The sequence below is a fragment of the Myotis lucifugus genome, unplaced genomic scaffold (genome assembly GCF_000147115.1).
Source record: "Myotis lucifugus unplaced genomic scaffold, Myoluc2.0 scaffold_33, whole genome shotgun sequence".
In the NCBI taxonomy this organism is placed as follows: domain Eukaryota; kingdom Metazoa; phylum Chordata; class Mammalia; order Chiroptera; family Vespertilionidae; genus Myotis; species Myotis lucifugus.
The window spans coordinates 1,532,580-1,559,146 of record NW_005871081.1 but is presented as its reverse complement, the minus strand read 5'-3'; the positions used below and the strand labels follow the sequence as shown (position 1 = coordinate 1,559,146).

The following is a 26,567-nucleotide window of genomic DNA, read 5'->3' as shown; positions in this document are numbered from 1 at the left end:
TGACCCACCACCAGTGGCAGGGGCAGGATACCACACCCCTGTGGTCTTTCCACTGAACTGGGTACTCTGACCTCAGATCCCCATTTAAAAAAAAAACAACAGGAGGGAAATGTTTCCTTGGTTTCCCACCAGCCATTACTAGTTAGAACTATTCTCTGTTCTACTATGGAGCACATTAACCCAAATAACTACTTTGGAAAATAAAGATCCTGTTAAAAATAGTATCTAAGGCCACTGCAAAAGGGGTTCTGTAAGTTAACCTTCTGGGGAACTATGACACAGCCCCAACTGCAGTAGAACGGGGATTGGGGAAATTCAAGAGGGTAGGGCAGTGGGGATGCAAAAGTGACAGTACTGCAAAACTGTGGAGGGGGTTGGGGCTGTGAAAGGAACACGGAATGAAAGTGGATGTGAAACACACCATCCTGAAGGTGTGCGAGTGGTGGAGTCCCACTGTGGCCGCACACACTGGAAACAGAGTAGCACATGAGGCTTGAATTCAAGATTACAAGAATAAAAGTGGAAATCACAGAAAATGCTTGGTCCTTATTGTCATTCATTCAAATTATATTTCTAAAATGCTATGTGTTAAGGATTAAGACAAAACCATTTGTTGTTCTAACACAATCAAGTGTTCTCTCTGGTAAATTAAAAAAAAAACACACCACACAAATACAGCTGTTTACTGCAAGTTTGAGAACACTAAGTAAACAAAAAAAATAAAAATAAAAGTATTTTATATGACACTCCATAGAAATAATTACATTAAAAAATCTGACTTCTTGAATCTCATGTTTGAATAACTAGCTAACAAATATTAACAAATGTGTTAAGGCACATCTACCTTCTTCCTCCCACAGTCATTAAGGCTGGTCAACATGAACAACTAAGAACAGAAAGTGAAAATCCTGTTAAATTCATCCCAGGAAAAGTGTGCTGAGACACTTCTTACTGCTAATTTTAAACTGAGTCATTCATGTTGAAGATAATTTCCTAAAACATGTTTTAATATTAAATACCCACACATATGTATGAGATGCTAAGATCAATAATATACCTATTTGATTAAAACAAAACCATGAGGTCAGTTTAACATCTGAGATCTGGCATTACCACAGCCTACTTCTTGGGGCAAATGTTTCCAAAAATAAAATAAGTTACTAGGTAAGTTTGTAACTCACAGTACCCTTCCCCACTCACAATTCTAGAGCTGTACCCCAAAAATTACTGGCTAAAAACAAGGTAAAGTTTTCTTTAATGGGTGAAGCTGCCATTCTTTTCCAGCCAGGATCACTAATAACCTGGACAACAGTTCTCAATACATACATGAGTAATTGTAGAGGTACTCCTGATGACTAGGAATGCTAACAAAATTAAACACATCTTTGTAAAGCCGTGCCAGCTTAAGTCCTTAAGTCCATCTGTCATTCCATCTTGAGCAAATGGTTTATAAGTGTGTGTGTGTGTGGGGGGGGGGGGGTGTAAATGAACAAAATCCCATATTGGGAAATATTACCCCAAAATACTTTTCATCAAAACCAACCACTCAAATAACTTTGCATTTTATTTCACCCTCCAGAGTTCATGGCCCTATTATGTCTGTTCTGACCAAAGCACATTTTGATACTGGCGTGAATGACTGTATGAAAGAGATTTGCTTCCAAAGGACAGTTCATATTCAAGCAGTACAAAAAGGCCAAGGCACTATTCCTCCTTTTGGTTCTTTACACCAATATAGTTTCCAAGGGAAAATCACTCCAATTACCTTAAAATATTTGAAAATGGTTTGCTGAAAGCAGAGAGATACTACTTTCTGTGGGGAAGAGTAGATAACTTTCAGACTCACGATTCTAAAGTAAAAAAATTAAAGGAGTGAATTTTACAGGCACATCTTTAAGAATTGGTTCAAGCTATGCATTTATTTAACCAAGATATTTCAGTCACCCGTAAGAAAAAGCCAAAATTGTACTTCAAAAAAGAAAAAATGATTTTAAACTCTTCCAAATACTTTCATATGTGATTTTTAAAAAGTATTTTATGTGCATGTTACATTAGGGAAAAAGTACTTTCACTTTGACATAAGAACCAAAAACTTATCCACAAAATGAATTCAGGGTTGGCTGGAGTGGCTCAGTTGGTTGAGTGTCGTCCTGTGTATCAAAGGGTTGCTGGTTCAATTCCTGGTCAGGGCACGTACCTGGGTTGTAGAGGTTCAATCCTCAGGGAGCATAAGGAAAGCAACCAATCAATGTTTCTCTTTCTCTCCTCCCCCCACCCCCTCACTAAGTATGTCCTTGCATGAGAAAAAAAAAAAAATTAAGAATGAGCAGAGACTTAAGCTTACATAAATAGCAAATTTAAAAAATGCCAAAAATTAAAATGAACTAAGGCAACCGATCTTAAATTGCATTCTAAAAAACTGGTCAAAGAATGGAAATAACTATAGAGCTACTGAAGCCAAGAACAACTTCATTTAGAACATTCAGGTAGTTGGGGGGAAAAATCTTTTAGTAATCAAGAATTACTGCCCTAACATAACATTCACAGCAAGTACATAATGGTAAAATGAAAAAAATCAACTCTTCCTTTCCCATAGAGAAAGGAGAGTGGCAGCAGGCATGGGGGTGGGAAGAAGACAACTATCTATGCTTACAAATATGAATTTATACACACACACTCTTAAGGGACATGCGAGGCAATCTCAGGACTGGAGTACTAGAAATTTTAATGAGCAAGTAATTAAAATAATGCTCAGTAGACAAATGGTTAACACTGGAAGAGGAGCTATTAAAGTTTATCTGGTGTCAAGCAATGATTTCTCCTGTTATCGTGACAAGTATTATTTCATGTATATATAGAGCAGTGCTCAACCTTAGGTTTGCATAATTATTACCTGCAAACTCAAGTGCCAGGCATCAAACACATTTTCTCCTTAACTGACATCCTCAGGTTGTTAGGAATGGCAATTTGTGAACGCTGCATGGTGAGTTTAGTGTGTAAGATGTGAATCTCTAACTCTAGTTCGCCTAAATCAGCGATGGCGAATCTATGACACGCATGTCAGAGGTGACACGCGAACTCATTTTTTTGGTTGATTTTTGTTAAATGGCATTTAAATATATAAAATATCAAAAATATAAGTCTTTGTTTTACTATGGTTGCAAATATCAAAAAATGTCTATATGTGACACGGCACCAGAGTTAAGTTAGGGTTTTTCAAAATGCTGACATGCCAAGCTCAAAAGGTTCGCCATCACTGGCCTAAATGAATCCTTGTCTGGAGAAGGAAGATAAAATTCCTAAAAACCTGCATAATGCTTCAAACTAAATTTGTGTAGTAGTAAGATTTAGAAAACTTAGGACAAAAACAGCGAGATATTGGCCAAATCAGCTCACCATAAAACCTTCAGAAACTAGTTTTAAAAAATCTCTTGGTACATTTCTGCATCTTAGTAGAATGTTAAGTGTCAAACCTTTAAAAAAAAAAAATCACACCAGAATTTAAGATTTATCCTACCAAACTACACTAATAGACATAGACAGAATGAGGGTACAATAAATCTAACACTTAATATCATTCCAAAATATTAATCAGGCATTAAATTTTAAAAAGCATTTTTAAAAAGTATATGCTTAAAGAGCTGTAAAAATACATTAGAAAATATATAGTGAAACATGTTACAAATAAATGACAATGCTGAGCAACACTTTATTAAAAAACACTTTTGAAGTAGACATACCTCCATGTGTTTTATCATAGCACCTTCTAGATTAAACTCATAACCTATAAATGCTATGAATTTGATAGACTATTACATTTAAGTTCATTCATTCATTCAAGTCACATAACCATAAGTTTTTAGTGACCAAGATTTCAGAAGTTATGAAGTAGATATTACAATTTTTGTCATAAAACACACACAAAAACCTTTTGTCTGGATATACCCATTAGAGAGAAAGTAGTAGAGGTTATGTTGACCCATAAAATTTAAACACCTCTACCCAGCAGTTTTCTCATACTATACTTGTATAGTTGATTAAAAAAAATTTTTTTTTTAACTCATCTGAGGATATTTTCCCATTGATTTTTAGAGTGGGAGGAAGGGAAGGAGAGGGGAAGAGAGAAACATCAATGTGAGAAACATACTGATTGGTTGCCTACCGCATGCACACTGACCAGATTGGGGAGAACCTGTAACTGAGGTACATGCCCTTGACTGGGAATTGAACCCTTGATCCTTCGGTTTATAGGCCGACACTCTTAACCACTGAGCCAAACCAATGAGGGCTAATTTTTTTTTTTAAGTCAAAGGGCACAACTTTGTATTTTCAGCAAATCTTATCCGAGTGCATAATTTCAGAGTGATTACTTTTCACTGTCATCTCTCAATTTCTCTGTATAAGTTTGCTAAATATTCCTGCCAAGCTATTAATTTGTCCTGTTTAAGATATTTTACATATAGATATACATATATGTAATTTTTTCCTAAATAAAGGTTTTTTCCCAAAGTAAAGAATGACTGCTTCTGATTATTTGCAAACTCCAAAACTAAAGATAAAAAAGTGGATGAATACCTAAAACTTGACTTACCTTACAGACATAAGTCCTCAAAGTGACATACCAGATCTTGCGACAAATACACAATACCCTGTGGGTCATGGAGACCAGCTGAGGCCAAATCACAGTGCAAGTGGAACAGTACAGCCAACATCTACCTTCCCAGATGTGAAACTATGTTTTACTACCAGACCAACAATTGTTATAAGCTCGGGGACATTTACAGGAAACAAAGAAATCAGGCACAGGGGCAGATTTTTTTTTTAATAGTTGTATTTCCAACAGGTACAACAAACAAGAAAAATCTTTCTAATTCATGGAAGGTAAACCTGGGCATGCAGAAATGTTATCGACACACATTTATATTGAGCTGTCAACACTGCCCTCTTACATTCTCCCCTTTTGTTAAATGGCCAATCTTCAAAGTAGCAATACAGGAAAAACTCCACCTTCACTGCACCAGAATCCTCCGGGCACAGTACCACCTTAAGTGAAGGTCTCATCTTGAGGTGCTTTCAGCCATAAAAAAGAAAACATGTTAAAGAAAGTAAACACTCGCCTACAAAGTGGTCTCACCTTCGGTTCTAGCTTTCTTCACTTCAAAGGGTTCCGAATCTTCCAAGCATCTCTTGCGATTTGTTCCCATACTAACATGATTAGGAAATATATTCTGATGGCCCCCATTTAAGGTGCCATTATTATAGAAACGGTTCAGATGACAATTCTGGAGGTTCAAGAGAAACTGGGTACATTCTTGGAAACCCTGGGTATGAGCAATGTCTGCTGCTGTCAGGCCACTGGCATTTCTCAGGCTGCACAACACAAAAACACTGAATTACATCCCATTAGCATTTTCAGCTGGTGTCTGCTCCTGCCGAACTGACTAACTATCTGAAGGTGATATGAAAGGGTATATAGATTTACAGCAAGTCTTCATTAAGGAAGGCGTTACTCATCCTAGCTCTGTAACTAACTTCTCTCTTATGCACATTTGATTACTAAGCAAGATTTGGGCGATAGTAATTTAAAAATCAATATAGTAAACTTTAAAAAAAGGCATCTTCCTATTTAACTTCTCAAAATCATTTTTTGTTAGTCTGAAGAACCTAAATTTATGCTAACTTCAGACTTGACCTGAATTCTATATTATCGGCACTTAATTTTAATAATCCATTCCTTTAGCTTGAGTAAAATCATTAACAAACAAACATGTACTGAAATTGTCCATGGCATTCATAACAATCGGCTTCCTAAAAACAAAGGTATGCAATTGCTTACCAACAAGCCAGATTTTATGTGACACTATAAGTGGAAGTTTAGAAGGATGTCCTGACATTAAATAATTTGTCATTAGGCTGGAGATGTGAAAAGCTGAGTTGCTGTTTTTTTTTTTTTACCTTGCTTAGGAAAACTTGAAGGAGTTGTCATTCTAGAGCAGTGGTTCTCAACCTTCCTAATGCCGCGACCCTTTAATACAGTTCCTCATGTTGTGGTGACCCCCAATTTCATTGTTACAAATTGAACATAATTAAAGCATAGTGATTAATCACAAAAACAATATGTAATTATATATGTGTTTTCCGATAGTCTTAGGCGACCCCTGTGAAAGGGTCGTTCGACCTCCAAAAGGGGTCACGACCCACAGGTTGAGAACCATTATTCTAGAGCATTATGAGTAAACTAGAGGCCCAGTGCACGAATTCGTGCACCAGTGGGGTCCCTTGGCCTGGCCTGCGGGATCACGCCAAAACCTGCTCTCTGACATCCCCCAAGGGGTCCCAGATTGCGAGAGGGTGCAGGTCAGGCTGAGCGACCCTACTGGTGCACGATCGGGACTGGGGAGGACTGCAGGAGGGCTCCAGGGCATTATCAGATGGAGCATCTGCTCCCTGGTGGTCAGTGCACGTCATAGTGACTGGTCAACCAGTTGACTGTCTGCCTCTTGGTGATCAGTGCCCATCATATTGAGCGGTTGAGCGGCCTTAGCTTAGCATTAGTATATTACGCTTTCATTGGTTGAACGAACAACTGGACAACCGGACCCTTAACATACTAGGTTTTTATTATATAGGATATTTCCTGTGAAAGCCAAATACCCTAAGGCTAAGAGTTCTACTACTGAAAAGAATCAACATCTTACGTGGTTAATATCACAAGTAAAGGTCTGATGTCTTCTATAGTAGCTAAGATTCAAATTAAAGGAGGAAGTGGTGGTGTAAGTGAGAGATCTGAATAAGATGAATATAAAAGAACCAGCTGAGCTTGTAGATCTTAATTAGGAAACAATAAACATTTAGAGAACAAAAGCAACTCCATGTTGAAGTTCCCCTGGAGAACAAGAAAATACACTGCTCTGTGAAATAAATCTGTAAAAAAAGCAAAACAAGTTGTTAGGTATAGGTTGATAAACTGAAATTGCAGAAATACCAAACAGCAAAGATATCTCCATATTTACTCAGCAAGCTATGCTATGAACAGAGCAAAAGTATGATCAAATAAGGCTTTATTTTGTGTAAGTGAAATAACCAATGCAGAACCTTTGATTCTTGTTTCCTGGGTTAATATTAATGCCAAAAAAGAATTTTTTTTTTTTCCAGAGAGAAAACTGCTGAATCAGGGGCAAATAAGGGTCTTTCATTTTCAAAGATAAAAATAAGCTGTGAATTCATATTTCCAGCCATCATACTCATAACGCTCCACCTCAGAAACAAAAAATCTATATATTCTTGGATAATCACTAAACATGTCTTCACTTAGAAGAAAACATAAAGAAATGTACTATACATTTTGAAGAAAGGCAAAAGCCCAGACTCAATTTTATCAGATATAAAAGAGACAATTCTTACGAATTCCAGAAACCAACAATATTTTCTTAAACATAGAAGACAGTTGTGTGCGGCTACTGGGGACTAAAATTGACATTTTAATTTTACCTCATGGATGTGAATTCTGATGAATATTATTCTAGAATTCTTAATGTTTTTATTTTGATACATAAATTAAATGGAAACTACTGAAATTTGGGCAGAGCAAATTACATTTATACAAAATAATATTTTTTATTTTTAGTATCAACTTGTTATTCAAATGTAACTCTAATGTGTATAGCTGGAATATTTTTAAATGATGCATTTCATTTTTGGAAGATATCACAAGTGAAGATGGTCCAGAAAGGTCTACTTCTTCAAGAATGTAAACACAAAAACAAAGTTGCCACCTGAAAATTTTTTTTAAATCTTAGCTTTTCCAAATTTGAAAAGATGAAGACCCAGAACGTAAGCAAACTTTATACAATGATCATTTCTACAGGTAAGTATGGACTTGCTCTCTGAAATCAAAGAATACAGAAATGAGAGGTTGATGCTTAAAATTAGAATAGAGTTGACAGTAAAGATTACTCCTTAGTGGATCACAGAATAAAAAAGAACAGTACATAGATTTTTAAAAATGGAATCTACAACCATAAATGCCAGTTCACCAACGAAAACTTGTGTAAGGAGCATGCCAACATTTTGAAGTTGCTAAAAAGAATAACATTCAAAATACACCCAATTCCTTTACTCTTCATTCAGAAACTTAACAGTAGACTGAATTTAGGCTAGAATAGCAGTTTACTGTTCTTCCAAGGAAATAGAACCTTAAAGAAAAATAAGCAACAAATTAGTGCCAATATCCAGAGACCATAGAGATTGTAAGTGTTTAAGTGGGATTATATGTCTTAATAAAAGACCTAGACATCACCACCCTACCTCCTCCCTTACCAAAAGTAGTCAAACACTTGCACATCACTTGGTTGAGAAGGAGCCAACCAAATTTCCAAGTTGTGTCAGGCATTATCTTCAAAACTCAAAAGAAGAACTAGAGCCAACTCATGCTATATACTCCCTATGCATGGACCAACCAAGTGAGAGAGAACAATAACAAGTCAGACTGGTTCCTCACATAACTGTGGGGAACCAGAAATTAGAGTGATCCAAAAGGGAGGTCTACATATTCTATAAAATGTATGGATAGTTATCATGATCTGGGACATTCGATGACTGTGGAAGAATTGGGAGGTTATAGTTTTGGCGATATCCCTACAGTATTATAGGAAAAAGACATAAAGTATCCTTTCTCTACTTCTAGGGAGTTATAGAAGATTTCAACTATATTATTTCTCAAGTTACTAAGGACTGAATAATGGTATACACAATATATAGTTTACTTTAATAGACTTTATATTCCTCTGAAGCAAAACATCTGTTAACACCTGACATTGATACACAACAACCAAAACCACTATTCCCCTCTTCTGCCTCTAATGTTTTCCTTCCCATCTCCTCTCCTACTTACTTACATTCATTCCTCCATTCTCTACCCCTGCGGAATGCTTAACTCCCTAATTCTGCTCTGCTCACATTTAAAAACTTACAAGTGGCTGCTCAATCATAGAATGCACATTACAAAAATTGACAGGAAAGGAACATTATGGATCATCTAATTTAGGGGGAGGAACTTTTCTTTTTCTTTAAAGGGCTAGAAAATAAATATTTTAGGTCTTAGAAGCCACAGACTCAATCACAACTACTCTGTCATTTTAGCCTGAAAGCAAGCCTCAGACAATATATAAACAACTGAGCTTAAGTGTGTATTAGCAAACCTTTATTTGTGAGTATTGAAATTAGAATTTCATATAATTTTATGAATCAAAATATTCTTTTGTTTTTTGATCAACGATTTAAATATGTAAAAATCATTTTTAGTTTATGGGCCATTCAAAAACAAGCAGCAGGCTGGATCTGTTAACAAACTAATCCTCTCTATTCTTAATAACTGTCTATGGCAGCAGTTCTCAACCTGTGGGTCGTGACCCCTTTGGGGTCGAATGACCCTTTCACAGGGGTTGCCTAAGACCATCCTGCATATCAGATATTTACATTACGATTCATAACAGTAGCAACATTACAGTTATGAAGTAGCAATGAAAATAATTTTATGGTTGGGTCACAATATGAGGAACTGTATTTAAAGGGCCAGAAGGTTGAGAACTACTGGTCTATGGGTTCCTGAAAAAAATCTTTCCAGTAAAGACTTTTTCTATTTTATGCACTATTCAATTCAAACAAAAGAAAACCTGTCTTTATAGGTCTTAATTCCTCAAACCACTTTTTAATGTTAAATAAGTAGAGAGGACTTTCATATGAACTATAGAGGCTGAAAATCACATGGGTTTCCAAATAAAAACTAGAATAATCATTACATGGTACCATTCTCAAAACACTTTAATGTTTAACAAAAGCAGCTCAGGTCTTTAAATTCTTTTTTCATATAAGCTGTCCTATTTGCTAATAAGCATGTCTCAAATGTTGTTTTAAAATTTTGTTTTAAGAGCTGAAACACTAATTCTGGTTACATATCATCAATTTATTAACCCTTCAAACTCTATTTATAGTGTTCCAAGTTTAAGTAGGTATTAAACCTAAGCTATCCCCTGTTATTTTCCTAAAACTCAATGGGAGTTGGGCACATGAATGTGGCTTAAGATTGACAGGTTCTATAACAACTTCACATTAAATGTGGTACTTTGTTCTTTTAGAGTACTTTCTAAGCAGTCAAGCTTTCACCTTTCAATCAATCCATAGTATTCACTGTGGTGTGATAGGCCACACTGCACTAACTGTTGGCCACTCCTATGAACCTCAAGTGAGCTACTGATAAAGACAAAAGTTACTCTGAACTGCAGTCTTTACAGTATCTGGAAGAAAATGTTCAAAATTACTCTCTAAAACTTTATTTTGCATGAAAATATTTAGTATAGACATTGAACTAAATCTTTTTAAATTTGGCACCTTTAGTTTGATGCACTTGGGCACACAGACTACACCTAGTCTAAAATTTTTCTTTGTCCATTTCTGAAAACAAGAGGACCCACATGGGACCAAGTTGTTCTATAGCTCTAGTTGACCTTCTCTGGTCCTAATATCCACTTTGAAAATCTTTGAAAATGAGGAAAGATTTAAAGAAATCAGGTATTCATCAACTTGATGTTCAAATCAGGTCTAGTTTGTTGAAGTACATGAAAATTGACATCATCAGATTTTTCAGGCTGGTAAGATCAATTTGCTACTACTTATTATGGAAGTGATCTGTAGGTTCTAGTTCCTGTAACAGTCAACATGAAACGCCATCTTTAGGTAGACCACCCATTTTCTCCAATGGTTCTTAGTATTCTTTCAAAATTGGAATATGAAAACATGGAAAGACATAGACTAGCCTGTAGTATGAATTATTTGCTCTGCTAAATAACTGGAAAAATCAAACTGGTATTTTTTTAAACTTTGCTAAAGTTAAAAACATGTTTATATAGTCTACTAGAGGCCCGATGCACAAAATTCGTGCACGGTAGGGTCCCTAGGCCTGGCTGGCAATCAGGGCTGATCAGTAGGGTTACTGGTGGGGCCATTGGGGGGCCCCCACTGGCACCCGCCTTGGCCGGCCTGGTGCCACCCACTCGCCTGCCTGCTCCCCTGCCACCACCGCCTGTTGCCTCCCTCTGCGGAGCAACCAGCTGACCTGGGGCCTGTGGGCTGGGGGCAGCTCCTGCACTAAGTGTCTGCCCCCTGGTGGTCAGTGCGTGTCATAGCAACCAGTTGTTCTGCAGGTCCTTCCACCGTTCAGTCGATTTGCATATTAGGCTTTTATTATATAGGATTTTCTGTAATAAAATTCTGAATAGAATATTAAATTTATTATACCTAAGAATGTCTCTTCAAAGAACTTTAAAACAAATTCCACTCTACTGCTAGCCAATCCCCCATCTATTTTCCACTTATAGTGTCACATAATTAGGATACATGAGAAGCCATTCTAGTAACAGTTTTTATTTTTAATTTGAAAAACCACGGATCAGGAAATACCTGAAATATAGATTTTAGAATCTGAGTTGTCACATCACCTTCAGGATGTTTTCTTTTTGTTAATGCCATGTGACAATAAAAGATAAGCACAGTTTTTATATAAATAATATTTCTGTTAAAATTCTGATCTCAACTTAACTATTGTTAGTTTACAAATAAAAAGGTAGATATCATAAATTAGGGTAAGCAAAGCATGCAAATCTAAAGAATCTATATCTGAATTCCTAGATTAGCATTAAAACCAATCACCGCAACAAATACCTCAACAGTATGCCTCGTGTGGAGAAAGGAAGCCATACTGAACATTCAATGCCACAACTGTAAGGTTTTCGGAGAAGCACCTGTGGCAGTTTCAGCAGTTTCTATATGGAATGCTCCCCCTTTCTAGGATTACTTGAAAAAATCAATTCAATTCGAATTACGTAGCTGTAAAACATTGACATGTGTAGTTTTTACAGATTCAGAATCTTCTGTGTGATTTAAAACGGGCAATGGTTCATAAAACAGGAAACTTAAATAATAAGGGATCACATATTTGCAGGCAACATTTGGATTAAAAATACATATACATACATGAAGTGCAGAAGCACACTTATTGAGCATAAGCCATTGTCATGTGACCTCCTTGACCAAAAGCTATTGCTCTAAAACACTGCCTCCTCAATCACTTCTAATAATTTTTAGCATGAAGCCAATTTATAATTATGTCAATATTTCAACAAAATTTAATAGTATGGACTAAAAACCATTAACTCACGATTCTGGTTACTTTAAAATTTGGTATGCTGTATCTCAAATACATTAGTAACTATTCCTAGATGGAAATAAGCAAATACATGGAATCATTAAAAAAAAAAAAAAGATTAAAAACATTACTAAATGTCCATTTGTACAAACAAAACATTAGCAAACATCATGAGATTTCTTCAGTAAAAGAAAAATGTATATTTTTAACCCTTTGGTATCCAAATTCTTAATAATCATGAAAACTTTCTTAAATATATTCTTTAGGTAACAATAGGGAGACACTATTTTTTAAAGTTTCTATCTTTAAAAATTTGGTGCCAAGTTTTCATTTTAAGTTCAACACTGATGAAGATAGTTTTACATTGCAACTGAACCCCAATTATGTTTGCATACATTAAAATATAAGAGTATCATTCAAATACGCTGATGAAATATTTAACATGCTCCCACTATATTTTAGCAAAGGTAAAATATATTTGGATTTAGAAATCATTGGTTTTATTTGAAAACATTCTTTGTAAAAGCACTGGTTAAACAAATATTAAAACCTATATATTACTCAAGAATGAAAAATAAAATTCTGAACTAAATTTGTCAACAAGTCTATAATACTGTCCAGTCCAACATCTGCTCCTGCCCAGGAGGCAGAACTTTGATAGCTATCTCAGCAAGTTAATTCCTCCATCTTGTGCAGAACACTTTAATAAAAGAAAAAAAAGACCCAGGAAATAGTAAGATCAGACAAGTTTGCCATAATGACAATTAAGTCACAAATTTCAAAGTAAACCTGGGTTATTTTGCCAAGGGCAAAAGTTGCAAACAAACTTCTTGCACTATTATTAAAAATATGCTTATCACATGATTGCCCTAATAAAAATTTTGCTTCCAGAGAGGGGCTCTATAGATAAACAAGTAAAGGTGGGTCATAAATATGGCCACCAATTATGAACCAAACTAAACTAACTTCATGTCAATGAAAAGTTCCTAAAAGTTCAGCAACATACTTTTTTGGGGCAACATTAAAAAAAAGTCTGTTAAGATCACTTTTGTTATTATAGGCAACTGTGTCTGTTTTCTAAATTAGGCAAGATTTTTTTAGAGTGAGTCACTGAGCTTGTTTATATAAGGCTATAGAAGCTTCTCCAGCTAAGTTCTTCTAGGGATCACACTAATTAAATTAAAATATATGTAAGCCCATTTGAAGATCTGGTTGCAACAGAATCAATGGATTCTACAGAAAGCTTTAAGACTTTGTCATACCAAACACTGCCACCTATATAATGTAGCATTAAAATGGACTAGCAAATTTGCCTGAGGTGCAAGTAATTCTGGTTTTACCCTAACTCAGCCATGGGCAAACTACGGCCCGCGGGGCCGGATCCAGCCCGTTTGAAATGAATAAAACTAAAAAAAAAAAAAAAAAAAAAAAAAAGACCGTACCCTTTTATGTAATGATGTTTACTTTGAATTTATATTAGTTCACACAAACACTCCATCCATGCTTTTGTTCCGGCCCTCCGGTCCAGTTTAAGAACCCATTGTGGCCCTCGAGTCAAAAAGTTTGCCCACCCCTGCCCTAACTCCTGCTATCTACCTCCACCACCACCCCTTTTCACTCCAAGGCATTAAAAAAGCTACTTTAATATCTGGTTGATATGGGATCATTCTCAACTTCAATCTCTCAAGAAAATAAATACAAAGTAACCAAAATTAATTGGTGCAAAAATACTAAAAGTAAAAATAATACAAGACTCAAAATCTGCACTTTACATTGTAAGTAGTAAAAAGGTCTGCTTCATTATCAGCAGATAGTGTTTTCAAGCATCTTTTTCTGAAATCACATTAACACAACTTATATTGTTACTAATTTGATCACAAAAGAACGAGGCAACAACTTTTCCATGTCAGTACATGCCCTTCTTCCACTCAAAAATCCTAAGTGTGGAGTAGGCAGCATTCAAATATTAGCTGCAATGAAAAACTGAACTGCCATACAAGCAAAATTAAGGATTACCAACTTAATGAAACCCCCATACTTATCATACTTGAGAAAAAAATGAGAATGAGAGCATTTGTAGAGGTGTAGATCATTTAAGGTACACAAACATTTAGTCTGGTCATAGAGCTGATGTAACCTTGAGTATTTTTATTTTTAGATCTGAACAATAAATGGCAAATAATGACCATCATATATGATAAGTAGAAACAAAACCTCACATGAAAAAGAAAACTTGGCACCAAAACTCAAGATGTAAAATAAGAGAAGAAAAAGAAACTCCATCAATATACTCACGTGTGGTGCTAGAAAATGTAATACGATGCACAGCAGTTGACATGCGTTATCTTACAGATGCAGCCTACATTGACAAGTTAGTTACATAACAAAGCATTCTAGCCACAGATGTGTGGTATAGCTGCCCTCACCACTATCTACCCAATGACCAAAAAGCAGCAACTTAAGACTTTGGCCACTTTATGCAGCTGATATATAAAAAGCAAAGTAGAAATTAAAAACAAAATTATTAAATCCCACCAAGTGTTATAAAATAATGATATGAGATAATTTTTAATCTACCAGGGGAAAAAATATATTATCTCCTAAGCATTATGGCATGTAATATGAAGAATTAATAATCTGGCCTGTCCTAAACTGAAAAAAAAAAGTAACTTTAAATAAATCATGTGCCCCTTGATCTTAAAATAGAAAAAGGCATTTTATTTGCTAGAACTACACTTTACCACATGAGCAGCATTATGCGAAACAAGTAAAATAGGTCTAAGTATCATAATTTGGGGGAATCAAGCTATTACTTGTTGGTAGACTAAAACTTAAAACTACAAAAATGTGCAGAAAAAGTATCAAAAAAGCAATTTACAATTTAGCTTATTGTCAAAACTGACATTTTATCTAGATGTTAAAATTAAATAACCCCACATATAATTGCAATAAATAATGATTACTGTGCTCTATCTCCAGGCCAAAGACTTATACTTTTAAAAATCGCTTTTGGCTAGGTGGTTCAGGCTAAATATTTCTTCTAAAAAAATATCTGAAAGTTCAGTCAAGGGAAATCACCATAATGCAGGGTCTCGAGGGAATGGCTCTTATACTGAAAAACAGACTGGCACTTGAGGTCATGCTCAGTCACACTTGGTGGAAAAGAGACACTCGAGGGTCCTGTAACCAAGGACAGAATTGTAAATAAAATGATCTCATTTTAAAAAGACACCTATTAAAAGGACATAGCAATAGATATTTATTGGCTTAAAGGATTAAGCTATCCATTAAAATGAATAAAACTAACATTTTAGTAATAAAATGTTCAGGACCAATTAAGAAAATTGTTTCGAAAATAAGTCAATAAAAAGATCAACCTCTAATTATTTCAGTAAGTGACAATTAAGCAATCTAATCAATTATTTTATATGACTCTGTATTTTATAACCAAAGCTTCTGTTATTAAAGATAAGTTTTTAATCTAAATACAGCTAAAAAACTGCATATATATCTTTGCTTTTAAAGTAATCCATTGAGAATTAACTCAATGTTTTTAACATTGTATAATATGTATTTAATTGTTTTTACATTACCTTAAGTTATAACTACATATGAAATCACAAGGTACCCTGAAAAGTAACAGTTAAAATGCAAGTCATATTTATAAAACTAAATCACTACATAAATGACCCAAGCCCAACTAATGACTAATCTTAATACTAAATCAAACAGAAGCTAAGATACTAAAAGCCCAATGACAGCCCCTGGTATTAGAAAGGTTTTGCATTAACCTATATGGTTTTGCTCTCCAGGGTCTATTTTCAATATTTATTATAATACAGAGTCAAACAATGAAGTGGAAACCAAAGGGTTAAACTAAGTTATTAGTTTTGTGGGTTTTATTTCTCTCAAAGTCTAAAATTTCACATCGCCAATAGAATAAAGTGGCTTGTAATTAATTTTTATGAAATATTCAAGACACTCAAGATAAAACAAAAAAGCTGATATTATCATAGTTATTTTGGTTATTACAGCTCTATAGCTTACACTCAACATTTAAGGGTGAAAACCGCATCCATTTTGTTAATGCTGTGAACTGCAGAAGAAAAATTTTTATCATATAAATCTTTAAGAAAAAGTAAATACAAATGAATTTACTACCTAAAATAAATGTATTAATGCCATGACTAACTAATTAATGATTTACATACAAAATAACACTTAAAAATACACTCAAATATTTTGTTTTACCAAACTACAAATAAGCTAGTTGATGTAAACTGGGCCAAAACAAAGATATTCTAAAATGCCATCACATCAAAAGCTCAGAGAGATTTTAAAGTCTTTAATGTAAATAGTTACATTTTACAAGGAGTTATAAAATCATCAAAAGTTATAATAGGCTTTAAAACATAATGTTCTCACATCTGCTAAAAGATGAAGAAATAAAAATTTAGAAAAGCTAATTGTCTGCAAGATTTTTTTGAGCCAACAGGCCTGAAAAATATTTTAATCCAATCCAAGGGCTTTGTTTCTAAATTACTACTTGGCAAAGAAAAGTTTGAAGACTTGCCCATGGTGATATTGTTAGTGGCAAAGTTAATGATGCTAGGTTCCAAATTTAATCAGTTAACTGTTCTGCCCCTTCTGTTGGTCAACTTAACCCACACAATTTTGCTCACCAAAACCAACTGATCTAAAAAGCAAAATTATATTACTAACATTAAAAACAAAGTTCAGGACTTTGCTTGCTCTAAATACTGTTTCTAAACACAACACCCTTAACTACATCTTGGCTGGGAAGAATAAACAAAGACACTTACTCGATGTGAGCCCCGTTAGCTACCAGGGCACTGATGCAGTCTAGGCTCCCAGAGCGAGCCGCTTTGTGAATGGGAGTCTCACCCTCACAGTCCTGGAAAAAAAAACAAAAAACACCACAAAAAAGGACACACACCAATATTCAGATCCAACAAGATTTCCACATTTTACACATATATAATACCTTAATCAATAAAGAGAAAATTATTTTAAAAAAAACCACAAAATAAAATGCATTACGACTTCAAAAAAAAAGATTTCCACATTTTAAAGTAAAATTAATCAACATGCACCATATCATTCATCTTTGAAATGAAATAATATGGTAAGCCAAATTTGAAGCGCAACACAAAAGAAATGTAGATGTGAAGAGAATATAAGAGCAGCCCAGGGTAGGGGCACACTTTGATCAAGAACAAAAAAAAAACCTGTGGGGCCTGTACAGCAGTGATAGCATGTACACTCTAGATCAGTGGTTCACAATGTGGGCACATGCCCCAAGGTGGGCAATTTGATTTTTAAGGGGGGCAATTCGAGAATGAGTTATCAACAGCAAATTTTTTGCATTTCTTATGGTTCTAGGGGCCTCATATACAATATATAAACATATATTGTAACATATTTATGCATTTCAGTTCTCTATTATGTTTTGAAACTTTATTTGCTATTTTTTCGTATCACTTCATATTATTATTTTTTAAACAATTTCTTAGTGATTTCTTCCTCAGTACTTCAACTGTCCTTTCATTCTTTTATTTTTCTCTTTCACAGATGCCATGTTCTTTGGAAGCTTGTTTAGACTAAGTTAATGGCCTTTTAGGCTTTCTCCACGTGAATAGTTCCCTTTTTGCATAAGAATTATATGTCACAGGTGGTGGGGGGGGGGGGGGGGGAAGGATCAGGATTTTAGAGATGGTTAGGTGGGGCATGGCCAAAAAAAGGTTGGGCCAAGAAATATCACCAATATCTAACATCTAGTCTAGTTTACCCATATCTACCACAAGGCTAGCTTGATTCAAGACATCACCAGTTTCTCCTTTGGATTTTTTTTATCTTGAACTTGAATTTGGACTACACTGTAGAGCTGCGGTCACCAACCTTTCGGACCTCAGGACCACCGGTTGGTGACTGCTGCTGTAGAGAACATGGTTGAGGTCAGAGTCAAAAAATGATGGGAAGGGAAAATACAAGGGTCAAACATAGCCAGCTCGTATAGAACTCAGGCTGTTTGTGATGAGCAAATCTGTTCAAGGACTTTTAGAAAGGCTGTATTAGAATCAGAGTTATGCTTCAGAAAACAATGCTGGAAGAGGTAGTGGAAGTGAGCAGACTCAGAGAAACAATTCAACACTAATGTATTAATCCAAAAAAAGGATGAATTAATTTATACTGCATGAATGGAAAAAATCTGAAACACAACTTGATTTATAGGTTCTCATGTAAATTAGAGGTAAAGAAAGGTACAGAATCAAGAGAAGTTGTTTCTACTAAAAAAACTGAGATAGGACTTTTTGACTGGGAAATTCCAAGTGGCTAAGCAGCAATCGTTCCTGAATCAATAACACTTCAATGTCACTGGAAACGGAACTTGGCAGAAGACTACCACATCGTTAAGGGATAAAGATATAAAGCAGAAGTGGGGCAACTTTACAGTGTCTGATACAGTATTTGGAAAATAGCTCATTCATAAATTCAGTCAATATTTGAGCTCCTCACCAACGCATGAAAATGGCTAGTCATTAACATGCTAAAAGATTAGAACAAGAAGATGGGTTAAAACAAAATGTCAAGAAATACTATGCTAGGTTCAAAAAAGTTACACACACACAAACAAATAAAAGCCTAAGAAAAACCTGGACCTGGCTTTAAAATAGTTTATCTGGAAAGTGAAGAAAACGCTACCTCAAGATGGATCAACAGTGTGTAGGAGAAGCCAACAAAAGGGCTACTGGGACCTCAAGGGTCCCTTGGGTGCCTATCATAGCAGTCCCACTGTTACCTAACAGAGCAAGACAACATCTGAGATTCAGAACGAAGTTCAGCATCAGACCACAGCCAACTGAGATCCTATCAGGAGCAATGCCAGGATGCTTAAGAAATCCAAGTGGCACCCTTGACATGGGAGGACTTGGGGATATTGAGCCACGTGAACAATTAAAACAAGGGAGGGTTGTAAGGAGAGAGTGGGATTTGGGGACTCTGGCCCTGGGAGCAAAGTTTAGGAGAGATTTCCACACAGTGCTAACTAGAGCAGCTCAGAGGAAGGAGTGGGGGGCACAACCTTTTTACCTATGGAAAACACTGAGCTACTAAAAACATTATACGAAAAGGGGGATTATTTCAGAAAGGTCTGAAAAGTAGCGTTAGGCAATTTCTTTAGCCGTAAATTAGATACTATGTAACAATTTAATGGAAATTAACATGTAGAGTATTCTGTACTTAAATTCCATATTAATATTAAACATTAATTACTGCCATTTATGGATTGTCCATATTTTATTGATAAAAAGGTTGAGCCACAAACCAAGAATATTACTTGCCCAAGGCCAGAGAGATGAGGAAGCAGAGTGTGGAATCAAGGCTTAGTGCCCTTCCTACTGGGATAAAGGGGGAGGAGAGAAGAATGCAGGACCAGGAGTGAGACAAGTAGAGACAGGCAATGCCTACAGCAATAACAGTATACAGTTGTCAACTTATAACTCCTGAATAGGTGGATAAAGTAACAAAGTTGTCCAGCCAGTGTGGCTCAGTAGTGGAGCGCTGACCCACACACCAGGTCACTGGTTTGATTCCCTTTGGGGCCCATGCCCAAGTTTCAGCTCCTTCCCCAGTGGGAGCATGCAGGAAGCAGCTGATCCATGTTGTTTGATGATGTTTCTCTCTCATTGATATTTTTTTCTCTCTCCCTTCCTCTCTATCTAAAATTAATAAAAACATATTTAAAAAATTATTTAAAAAAGTAACAAAGTGGCAGAGAAGTCTGTATATATAAAGGCATCCTGTGTGGAGATATAAGTTCCAGTTGAGTAACAGAAACAGGTCTAAAATCCAGGGCTCTCCCTTTACTGTCTGAAAGGGTGAGGGCTATGCCCTCCATCTTGCCCCGTATCCTCCATGTTGGGGTAGGAGCCATGTGCTCAGACCCCCTTCTTCCCGGAAACCCAGGCCTCTGCTGGCCACGCCTGGGATTTCTTTAAACTAACCAATGACAATCCAGGGACGTGCGCGCCTTAGAGATGACCACATCCTATGTAACAGGACCCGGCTTGCGCCTGGCCAATCGGCAGGGCCCACAGTCCCCTCACTCCACCCCCTATTAAAACCCTGTGTTTCCCACGCCATCCCACTCTGCTTCCGGTCGCTGCGTCGGGCCAGGAGCGGGAGTGGGGCTAGCTAGCTCAATAAAGGACCTTCTGCTTTTGCATCGGACTGGCTGGCTCCTGGTGTGGTCTTTTGGGGATCTTGAGATCTGGGCATAACACTGTCCTCACTACTAAAAGTCTATTATGGAGAACAAATTACCCTTCTATTCCTCAAGTCCCCTTTCCCATCAATCCTTGTGTTAAATCACTGCGAAACTACTTTTCCTCAATTACTTGTTTTGCAGGTGGGTATCTGTGTTATCTTTAGGAGAGGGGCTTGCAACTACTTTATTTCTGGCTATCATCAAAGGATGAATCTTAGGAAAGACAAAAAAAGCAGAAAAGAGGAAATAAAAGTTACTTTGCACAAGGTAGACCCTTGATGATTATTAGTAGTACACCTAATTTTTGGAAACTCCTTATGTTGACCTTAGAGATGGCAGAGATATTATCTCCTAATCTTGAGAAAATGGCTAGTCTTTAACATGCCAAAAGATTAAAACCAGGAAAAGAATATAAAAACAGGATAAAGGAGAAGAAAAAAAGCCCATGGCACAAGTCCCTTAGACCAGTGGTTGGCAAACTGCGGCTCGAGAACCACATGCGGCTCTTTGGCCCCTTGAGTGTGGCTCTTCCACAAAATACCGACTTCTGCGCATGGGCCACGAAGTTTCAATCGCACTGTACGTGCACGCCAGCACGTGGTATTTTGTGGAAGAGCCACACTCAAGGGGCCAAAGAGCCGCACGTGGCTCGTGAGCCGGTTTGCCAACCACTGCCTTAGACGAGTCCTACCTGGGGCAGGTGCTAAGACTGGGGATGCTCCAGTCAGACTATTTATGGAGTCTTTTACAACCACAAGCCTGTTTAAGAGAGTTCCCAATAAGCTAGGCACTCTTCTGATGGGTTCCTCTGCCCCCCTCCCCCCACTCATGTGAAAAGAATACTGAAAACACACCATTAAAAAACCGGCATTCTGCCCAGTCGTCGTGGCTCAGTGGTTGAGCATCGACCTATGAACCAGGAGGTCACGGGGTGGATTCTCGGTCAGGGCACATGCCGGGGTTGTGGGCTCGATCCCCAGTGGGGAACGTGTAGGAGGCAGCCAATCAGTGATTCTCATCATTGATGTTTCTATCTCTTTTCCTTTCTCTCTAAAATCAATAAAAAATATAGTTTAAAAAAACAAACAAAACAAAAAACCCCGGCATTCTCATGTTTATGTTTGTATGCTTAAATACAAAATCTTTGCATTTGGTATCCAGAAGTCACTTCCTAGTTACTATTTATCTCCGTCGTCATCACCCCCCACTTGTACCTGAAGCAACATTAACTCACACTGGTCATTCTGCTAAGGCTAACTTAATCACAGCTATTAAATATATTTTGCTAGTATGAATATGTTTGCATAATTATCAGTGGAAACAACGCTAAGGCAGCTGTGAGCAGGGATGCCAGGAAAGCTGGGCTTAAGGCCAGACTCCTTCAGTCACAGCTGTAACCTTGGGCAAATCATTTGGGTCACCATGGATCACAGTAAATCATGTAACAGGTGAGAGTACTCTATAAACAGAAAGCATTGCTATGTGAAAGGCCTATTATCCACAAGTAATTCAATAAACATAAATTCCAATTAGCCCACAGGTAAAAATATCAAACTCTAATTAAGGCCCCAATTTAAAACTCAACACCATGTAATTATAACTGGAAAAAGAAAACAAAACAAATTCCCTTACCGGTTTGTTAATGCTGGCTCCTGCTTGAATCAACCAGATCAGGCACTGAGGATGTCCCCCAAAAGCAGCAATGTGAGCTGGGGTCTGTGCATAGCGTGTAGTGGAAACATCAAGTGTGGCTCCAGCTCTCACCAACTGCATCAAGCACTCCAACTTCGAAAACAGTAGGAGAAATGAAACATGCATAAATGTTGGTGTACTATTAAATATTACACAAATAATCTAATTCTACAATGGAGATAAAGTGGCATTTGTTGCCAATTTTTTTTTCCTGTTTAAGGGAAGAAATTAAGTCGTTCCTTCCCAATGTTATAGAAATTTTAAAAGTCATTAAAAAATAAACAAACATTTTTCTTTATAAAAAAAATTGGCAAATAAGCCCAGATGGCATGGATCAGTGGTTGAGCATTGACCTATGAACCAGGAGGTCATGGTTCGATTCCAGGTCAGGGCACATGCCTGGGATGCAGGCTCAATCCCCAGTAGGGGGCGTGCAGGAGGCAGCCAATCAACAATTCTCTCTCATCACTGATGTTTCTATTTCTCTCCCTTAAAAAAATAAAAATAAATTGGCACATAGAAATATAAAGTAAAAAAGACTGACACGACACAAATTTAAGTATTTCGTTTTCCCTACAGTTGGAAAAGACAAAATAAGAAAAGATTAGCTTGCATTATTTAACTTCTATCAAAACTAGGTTTTGCCTCTTTCACACACTATTCTAAAGAATAAAAATGTTAAAGTGATTGGTAGGTTAAAAAAAGGTTTGTGTAGCCATGGCAAACTCTCCATAGTCAAAGGCTGTTTTCTGCAGTCTGCACAACTGTACACCTTTATACAATGCAGCATTTGATGAATACTCAATTGAGGTCCACCCTTCAGATTATTTTCTCAGGGAAAAGATGTGTAGAGTAAGTGAGAGGGTAGGACTTAAGTCTTTCCAAACTGATTGTATAGAGGAAAAAACCCAGAACAACAATGCAGAAAAGGGATAGAGCACAGCTGAGCTCTGCACCTAGCAGGTGACTAAAAGGAACACAGGAGTCAAGATAAGACTGCAGCCTGGTTCCATATTATACTAGCCTCTGGGTAAAGAACTCATCACACTCAACATACATTGTAGAAATGCCTACCACATGCCAAGCACTGTCCAAGAAGGCCTGTTGTTCTCAAGGACTTACACTCTTCCACCTGGTGTGTCCTCAGATGCTGGACTCCAGACTGCTCCGTTTCCGTTCACGAAGCACCATGCACAATTAGTGAAAAAGCTCTAACTGCCAAAATTCTTTCTCTTCCAGAGGACAGACCTCAAATGAAGAACAAATAGCTACGTTCCCATCTCACCCCATGTCTCTTATCCTCTTTCAGCAATTTAAGCCTTTCTTTGCAAAGGACAGACGACCAAAATCAACATTTTTGTGAGATGAACTCTCAATTGAAAGTACACTGATTTAAAACATGCTGTCTTCAAGGAACTTGAATCTGGGAGTGGTTGCTGATAAAGAGACAATTTTGGTATATTGCTACATATTGCCTTTATTAATGTACTGATTAAAAAGAAAAGTGCCAATTACTAGTGATAAAATGAACAGCTGTTAAATCCAACAAAAATGAGACAAGGATAAAAAAATCACTTGGTATTCCAAAAGCAGTTAATCTTAATATCAATTGAGAGCTCCCTGGACTTAAACCTGTACCTATTAGTTCAATTTAGGAAACTGGGTTTGGAATTCTGGAAAAATACTGTTCAATAAGACAGCTTGTAAAAGGTATAATTAGAAATTTTAAATGTTAAGTGCTCTGGGAACAAATAAGCCTTATAAAAGGTTAGGAAACTCTGCATAATTGGCACATTTCTAGGAACACAAGCTTGAAAGTTGGGAAAATATATATATATATGCCCAATATGCGAAGTGTCCCCTCAGGAGTTTGACCGACTGGGAATTCAATGGCTTGCTATGATGTACACTGACCACCAGGGGCAGAACGAAGGGAGGCCCCAGCTGGCAGTCAGCAGCCGCTAGGGACCCTATCAGTGCACGTATTTCATGCACTGGGCCTCTAGTAGTTATTAATTATGCTAGATTGGCTCTTGCACAGGCCAAGAACAGTGTAGGCTTAAATTTATATAAAAGAATGGAAGCTGTTTTCAAGGGGGGGGGGGAGCGTTTAGGGGGGGCTGAACTGGGGACTTATAGTACTGAATCCTGATCTAATCTGTCCTAACAGCTTTTTCTCAAAGACTGAATGATGCTTTCTATGGCCCTTCCGCATGGAACACTATACATTCATAATGATTAAAGATGGCTGAAAACACTAGGGTAATTGCCTCTATTTACAATATTTGGCCTCTTGAGGTTAATCTACTACTCATGTAAAGACTTTCAAAAAGTCAGTTTTATTAATTATCATAAAATACACACAAGAAATTTATCATTTTAAGCATGTTAAAGCAGTTATGGCCATTAGTAATCCCTAGATACAAAGCACCCTTGGGGTGGTAAGTAACTATTCTAAATGACCATTTTTAATGAGAGTTGAGCATTCTACAGAGTGTACAGGCTTGTCATACAACACTGTGTCACTTCCTACCAGGGTAGGGAGGAGAGGCATCAACAGGGAAGCCTTTTCAAAAAAGCTGTCCTTGCTTGTTACAAGGGTACCTTTCCCCAAAACACAGAGGGGCAGAAAATGTCGAGAACCAATGCTTTGAGAGTTTAATGTAAAAATAAACCAGAGCAAGATGCTCTCAGGAGGGAGATAATGCCACAGATTACTGATTGCCTTGGGAAATCTACATTGAAGAGAGAAGGAAGGAAAGGAAAGAGGGTTCTATTACTTTTAAGAGACTGATTTCCCACGGGCGCTCATTGTCAGCAACTGGTACCATAGTAACCCGACTTTGGCGACTGGCGCCATGGGATCTTATGGTTGATTAAGTTACTTGCCTCATCCCCACTAATCATAACTCTTTCATTTCTTCCAATAAAATAAACATGACTTTTCCGTTTTATGAGCGGAATCAGAAACGGTTTCCCAAAAGATACAAATATATTGTGAATATAACACCAAGAAGAGCAAAGTAAAGCAACTTCACTTGCTAGTAATATAAATATTAAGATGTTCAGGTCTTCAAGTAACATTTCGCATTACCCTGCATCTATTTTTGCAAAAACTTTATTTCAACCTAACCTCATCATTTCAGAGGGAAACGTTTTTAAATGTCCCTGAATTCTGACATACAAGTCTTAATGTTACCTTTTCTCTTTAAAATCCTCACCCAGAGGATATTTTGGTTGCCTCCCGCATGTGCCCCTCCCAGGCTGGGGAACCTGCAACCGAGGCACTTGCCCTTGACCGGGAATCGAACCCGCGACCCTTCAGTCCGTGGGCCGACGCTCTAACCTCTGAGCAACCCGGCCAGGGCTTAATCAGTTACTTTTGAAATGCACCGAAAACTTTCCTTTACGACTCCTCGGATCCGATAACCCCATTTACTGAGCAGACGGGAAAGACGTTATCTAATCTTCAAAAACTTTACCACTCTGTTCTCAAATGATCACTGGAAGATAATTTTGCCTAATTTAACACCTTTACAGTAATTTACTCGGAAGACCCGAACAACCATCACTGATTTTACTAAGCCCGGGCAAGCTAGGAGGCTCCGAAGCATATGGACAACATGCTACACAAAATCCCCTAAAACCAATTTGTGAAAAGTATCTCCACCTATCTTACACAACGGCCTGGTGACTTTACAATTCAATCAGGTTATTCCACTCCCGAAATCACCTGAAATACAGCCTCCAGCAAACAGAGATCTGCAGATAACGCGGTACACGCTGGTTCCAGCGGGGCCGGGGGCGCCGACAAACACGGACCCCGCTCGGCGCCGGCGACGCTCGGGATGGAGGCAGGGGAACCCCGGCCCACCGACCCTCCGAGTTTCGCGCGGCTTCGCTGCCGGCGCCGGGGAGTTCTCCCCTGAGGCAGAGCGGGAGCGGGGAGACCTCCAGGGCCCCGGCCGCCCCGCGGGTCTTCCCCAGAGGAACCGGCCTTCTGCTGGCCGTGCGTTCCCCCGCCCAGGGGCTTTGTTCCCTTACCCATCACCCCCAACCCGGCCCAAATTTGCGGGGAGGGCTCCGGCCCCCGGCCCCAGGCCCCCCGGGGGCGGGGGGGGGGGGGCGATCCGCCCCTCCCGACCGCAAGCACTCATCCTCCAAGCCCAGGGGGCGGCGCCTCCGGGCAAGCCGGCGCCTCCGCGAGGCCGCCCCCCTTTTGAAACTAGCGCGGCGGCTCCACCGCCCAGGCCCTCGGGGCGCCTCCGGGCCCGCTTCCGCCCGCGTCCCCAGGGGCGCCGTCGCGGCCGACACGCCCCTCCCCGCGATCCCGGCACGCCTCGCGCCCCCAGCGCTCAGCCCCCATCTTCCCCGACCCCACAAGAG

The 26,567-nt window shown here is 37.9% G+C and overlaps 1 protein-coding gene across 1 annotated transcript in view; it reads right to left on the bottom strand.

Moving 5' to 3' along the window:
• ANKRD10 (ankyrin repeat domain 10) overlaps window positions 1–26,155 on the bottom strand; it is a 34,596-nt gene extending 8,441 nt beyond the window's left edge. The window contains exons 1-4 of the mRNA XM_014454189.2: window positions 25,915–26,155; window positions 22,122–22,274; window positions 17,026–17,117; window positions 5,135–5,370 (exon numbers count right to left, since the gene is read on the bottom strand). Coding sequence (XP_014309675.2) covers window positions 5,135–5,370; window positions 17,026–17,117; window positions 22,122–22,262 — 469 coding nt within the window. The 5' untranslated portion in view covers window positions 22,263–22,274; window positions 25,915–26,155. The remainder of the gene's footprint in view (window positions 1–5,134; window positions 5,371–17,025; window positions 17,118–22,121; window positions 22,275–25,914) is intronic.
• Window positions 26,156–26,567: the final 412 nt, after the last annotated feature.